Source organism: Colobus angolensis, unplaced genomic scaffold, assembly GCF_000951035.1.
Source record: "Colobus angolensis palliatus isolate OR3802 unplaced genomic scaffold, Cang.pa_1.0 Scaffold44, whole genome shotgun sequence".
In the NCBI taxonomy this organism is placed as follows: domain Eukaryota; kingdom Metazoa; phylum Chordata; class Mammalia; order Primates; family Cercopithecidae; genus Colobus; species Colobus angolensis.
In genome coordinates this window covers 7,082,808-7,088,667 of record NW_012117821.1, presented here as the reverse complement: position 1 = coordinate 7,088,667, position 5,860 = coordinate 7,082,808, and the positions used below count along the sequence as shown (strand labels likewise).

Sequence of the window (5,860 nt, the reverse complement as noted above, 5' to 3'; positions counted from 1 at the left end):
AAAAAAAAAAAAAAAAAAAAAAAGAGATAAAAGATTATGAATACTGATTATACCCTCTGTTAGCTCTACAATGACCTGGGGCTGCTTTTGGTTCAGATTGGCTAAAAATTTAAATTTAAGTAATCTGAAAATCTTTATTTAGGAGACAGTCTTAGAATGTGATTTTATTACCTGTTGGATAAGCCACTGGGAGGAAAAAACCTTGGCACTTGACTATTGATTATAACTAAAGAGGCAGCTGTTATTTGTTCACAAAGGGTCAGCTTAAACATTGCTATTGATTTTTAAATTTGATTTTATTCCCCTATTCCTTCCTTTGTTATTTAGGATCAATGTAATCATTAATCTTGTTTGGACTAATATGGCTCTGTTTCAGCATGGTGGGGAGTTATATTTCAGTGACGTCTATACGAGCCTTGAACTGCCAGAAGAAATCAGGACACACAAAGTTTTATGGGGTAGGTGATTTTGTTTAGTTTGGTATTAAGGCAGATGGTTGTTCATGTGCAGAACTCCTTTCTGCTAATAGCCAGGATGAGGCTTTATGACGTGAGATCACATGGGGTTAGGCCATGAGGCCAAGGTTCCATTCTTCCTCTGCCATTCAAAAATGATAGGGCTTTGGATAGTTTAATTCATCTCTTCGAGTTATCGTTTTCCAAATTGTAAAATGTAAATAATAATACAATCTGCCTTATAGGGCTGTTATGAAGATTAAATGGGATAAAGAATGGGAAAAATACTTTGAAAACTCTAGTTTGGAAATGAAGACAATTGTTCCTGAGCTGGTGTCCTCTTAGTCCCCTTATGTTCTCATCATTATTGTGTTCTTTATTCCTTTATTATCATTTTAATAGTCTCTGGAAGTTGAGATAAATGCATGCTTTTCATCAGTCTGACTATGAAATTAAAAGTTCTTATTCTTAAAATAATATTAACTTTATTCTTACTATGTAATAATAAATAGGTACTGTTAATAAGTTGGAAAATGAAAAAAAAAGAAAGAAAAAATTACTAAGCTGGACACAGTGACACACACCTGTAACCCCAGATATTTGGGAGGCTGAGTCAGGAGGACTGCTTGAGCCTAGGAGTTCAGGTACAGCCTGGGTGTCATAGTAAAACCCTATCTCTTAAAAAAAATTACTTATAATCATATAACCCAGTGATAACCTCTTTTTTTTTTTTTTTTTTTTGAGATGGAGTCTCGCTCTGTCACCCAGGTTGGAGTGCAGGGGGGCAATCTTGGTTCTCTGCAACCTCCACTTCCCGGGTTCAAGTGATTCTCCTGCCTCAGCCTCCTGAGTAGCTGGGATTACAGGTGCCTGCCACCATGCCCAATTAATTTTTGTATTTTTAGTAGAGATGGGGTTTCACAATGTTGGCCAGGCTGGTCTCCAACACCTGACCTCATGATCTGCCCACCTCTGCCTCCCAAAGTGCTGGGTTTACAGGCGTGAGCCACCATGCTTGACCTACAAATTATTTTTTATACTACTTTATTCACATAGCATAGTGCTTTTCAGAACGTGGCCTACTGCATACATGAATATTATGCTTGCAGCTGGGTAGACCAATCCACCAGTGAGTCTCCTGAAGAAAGGTTCACAGAGACTGTCAGGAGCACACCCAATCTTAACCATGGCTTTCTAGACCTTGGGGGGATGCTCAAGTTAGCTTCTACTGCTAGGATCTATGTTTTAACTGATACCATGTCCTAATTAATTATATAGAATAATAATTCCCTTAATACTGTATTAAGTGTTGGTTGGTCTGTGGCTTTTTGTTGTTGTTGTTGTTGTTTTGCTTTTTGTTTTTTAGGTGAGTGTCTGGGTGGTGCTTTGTACTGGAAGGAACTTGCTATCCTTGCTCAAAAAATTGGGTTCTGCCCTCCACGTTTGGTCACTGCCAATCTCATTACAATTCGAAACAAGGAACTAGAAAGAGTTATCGGTAAGATATGACAGACAGCAGGGACTATTATAACTACAGCTTGAATGATTGAAATGTGGTGATTAGTAAGTGGCTTCTGAGGGAGTCTCATTGAGGGATACTTTGTGTTATCTGGAAATAGCTATATTGTCTCCTGTATAATGGTTACCACCGCCCCCCCAATTTTGATATTTAATAAAGCACTTTGAAGTCATTCAGTAAATGGAGTGAAGTTCCCAGAAAGATAATTGATGACATGCAAAGAAGAAAGTCATCTTTATAAATGTGTTTGCTCCTTGTATGCTGAGCAAGGCAACAACTGGGTGGGGGAGTGCTGGAGATGAACCATGAATAAATTCTGTTTTTAGGTGACTGTCGTTTTGTTTCTGCAACATTTCGCCTCTTCAAATGCTCTAAGACAGGACCAACCAAGAGATGCCAAGTTATTTACAATGGAGGAATTACAGGACATGAAAAAGAACTAATGTTTGATGCCAATTTTACATTTAAGGTAAATAAAACAACTTCCATGACTGCTGGCATTATTTCTGCTCTTGCCCTTGCTCCAGCTATCTTCTCTTGACTTTGCATTGCTTCCCACTTTTCTGGTGTTGGTTTGTTTGTGTGTGTGTTTAAATGTATGTGTGTGTTTCAAGTGGAGTAAAAAAGCATGTTTTTCCCAATATTTATTTATCGACAGGGTCTCGCTCTGTCACCCAGGCTGGAGTGCAGTAGCACAATCACAGTTCACTGCAGCCTTAACCTCCTGGGCTCAAGCGATTCTCTCACCTCGGGCTCTTGAGTAGCTGGGACTACAGGCACACCAACACACCTGGCTAATTTTTGTATTTTTTTTTTTTTTTGAGACAGAGTCTCGCTCTGTTGCCCAGGCTGGAGTGCAGTGGCCGGATCTCAGCTCACTGCAAGCTCCGCCTCCCGGGTTTACGCCATTCTCCTGCCTCAGCCTCCCGAGTAGCTGGGACTACAGGCGCCCGCCACCTCGCCCGGCTAGCTTTTTGTATTTTTTAGTAGAGACGGGGTTTCACCATGTTAGCCAGGATGGTCTCGAACTCCTGACCTCGTGATCCGCCCATCTCGGCCTCCCAAAGTGCTGGGATTACAGGCTTGAGCCACCGTGCCCGGCCAATTTTTGTATTTTTTGTAGAGACAGGGTTTTGCCATGTTGCCCAGACTGGTCTTGAACTCCTGGGCTCAAGTGATCTGCCCGCCTCGGCCTCTCAAAGTGCGGGGATTACAGGCGTGAACCACCGTGCCCAGCCCTCAATATTTATTATAAAAATGTTTTTGGCCGGGTGCAGTGGCTTACACCTATAATCCCAGCACTTTGGGAGGCTGAGGCGGGCAGATTACCTGAGGTCAGGAGTTCGAGACCAGCCTCACAAACATGGCAAAACCCCATCTTTACTAAAAATACAAAAATTAGCCGGGCGTGGTGGTGGGTGCCTGGAATCCCAACTACTTGAGAGGCTGAGGCAGGAGAATTGCTTGAACCCGGGAGGCGGAGGTTGCGGTGAGCTGAGATCATGCCATTGCATTCCAGCCTGGGCAACAGAGCGAGACTCTGTCTCAAAAAAAAAAAAAGCTGTTGAATACAGAAAAGTTGATAGTACAATGAATACCCACATATGCATTACCTATATTTCAGCAATTGAGAACATTTTTCCATGTTTGTGTTTATGTATATATATATATTTATTTGCTGAGCCATTGAAAATAAGTTGCAGATATTATGACATTTTACCCTTAAATATTTCAGCATGTGTCCCATAATCACAATACCATTAACCACCTACGAAAACTTTTTACAGGAAACCTCATTCAGACATTGGATTAATAGAGTTATAGAGAAGTAGGATGGAAAAGAGTAGGAGTATGTACAATAGTATTTCAATTGTTAAATTTTGTCAAGGAATTAAGAAATTTTAATGTTCAATGATGGCACTAATTGGCATTTTTACTGCCCTGTGCATTTTCTCAAAATGGGGAAGTTCAGGCTTTGGAATCAGATAGCTGGGTTCAAATTCTGGCTCTATTATTTTTTATTTTTATTTTTTTCTGAATGTCACTAGACAATTAAACTTTTACTGAGGCGTAAATTGTGGTACAGAAATACATTTCAACTGATTTAAGTCCAATACCAGTGAAAGGAGAAATTATGGCACCAAAACTTTCCCTCTTGTATCATACCATGATTTAGATTATGATTCAATCTACATTTCTCTTTTCTAGGCTTTGTCGCATACAAATTTGCATAGTTTTTCAACATTAGAATTCTTAATTCTATTAGAAAAAAAAAAAAAAACAAAAACCAGACCTCAAGTCAACAAATCTATTGGGATATTGTTTACGAACAAAGTCCACCTTAAGCATTGGTCCTCAAAACAGAGCTCCTCAAAATATTAGTTGCTGTGCTCATTACAGAATCAAACTGATCACACTGATTGAAAACTTCCTCAATGAAATTTTCAATCAACAACATGCTTCAAATAAAATTCAAACAGTGTTCCAACCACTTGATTTCAAGCCAAGTAGATTTGAGGTTTAGAAACACTAAAAAAAGGTGTTTCATTTATAAATATGGAAGGAACAAAAACATCACTGCACCAATCCAGAAATTATCAAAATATTTAGAGGACAAGAAATATAAAATTTAGTCAACTTTGCTGTTTTCTCAGTTCCTTAAAATCCCAGAGTATCTGCAAATATAGCTAAAAGGTACCAACTCTTGAAAGCCGATATTACTAGTCATTTCCCATTGAGTATTTTGGAATTTTATTAATGTTCTACTTATTTATTCATGTATTCCACTTTATGATGTTTATCTGAATAATCTGGACAAATTCTCATTCTGGGCATTCATTCATTTCATCCTATGAATGCCATGGTAAGCAAAACACCATAGTCAGAGGAACAGATGAAGTCAGAACACTCACATGCATCACAGTCACAGAACTTTAAGTCACAAGATGGATAAGACATTGATTCTGCTTTGGATCAAAGTTTATAGAACACTACTTAATGGAAACTAGTGGAAATGACTGCTAAAGGAAAAGTTAAGGTGAATGATCCAAGCTGACTTGATTTACTGAATCCAGAACAAAATTATGCTAAATCTCTCTGGCAATTAACTAAATAAAGATCATTTTATATTACAACTTAGTAAGTTAGTAAAGGCGTGCTACTTATTAGATGCTAATCTTATTTACTGAGGAACACAGAATTGTATATGTTTTCTGGCTCTATTATTTATTACTTGGGTAAACTTGAAGAAGTCATCAAAATTCGTTGGGTTACAGTTCTACGGTAAAAGCAGGGATAATAATACTTGCTTTGCAGAATTTCTATAAAGATTAGCAATAATGTAGCAAAACACTGGGTACATACTGCAATTTCAGTGAAAAGAAGATACAGTCATTATTTATTCCAAAGGTGGAAGAATTTCCTATTAATATTTTATTTTTCTGATTTATTTATTTATCTATTTTAGAGACAGGGTCTCTGTCACCCATGCTGGAGTATAGTGGTGCAGTCATAGCTCACTGTAACCTCAAACTTGTGGGCTCAAGTGATTCTCCCACCTCAGCCTCACAAGTAGCTAGGACTACAGGCATGTGTCACCATGCCTGGCTAATTTTTTATTTTTAATTTTTTATTGGTGAGACAGGTTCTTCTTCTTTTTTTTTTTTTTTTGAGATGGAGTCTTGCTGTGTCGCTCAGGCTGGAGTGCAGTGGCCCAATCTCAGCTCACTGAAAGCTCCACCTCACAGGTTTATGCATTCTCCTGTCTCAGCCTCCCGAGTAGCTGGGACTACAGGCGCCCGCCACCACACCTGGCTAATTTTTTGTATTTTTAGTAGAGACGGGGTTTCACTGTGTTAGCCAGGGTGGTCTCCATCTCCTGACCTCG

At 38.9% G+C, this 5,860-nt stretch overlaps 1 protein-coding gene across 1 annotated transcript in view; it reads left to right on the top strand.

The window, feature by feature from the left end:
* The window catches only part of AS3MT (arsenite methyltransferase), a 37,689-nt gene that overhangs the window by 7,865 nt on the left and 23,964 nt on the right, over positions 1-5,860 (top strand). The window contains exons 7-9 of the mRNA XM_011957368.1: positions 377-458; positions 1,822-1,953; positions 2,301-2,443. Coding sequence (XP_011812758.1) covers positions 377-458; positions 1,822-1,953; positions 2,301-2,443 — 357 coding nt within the window. The remainder of the gene's footprint in view (positions 1-376; positions 459-1,821; positions 1,954-2,300; positions 2,444-5,860) is intronic.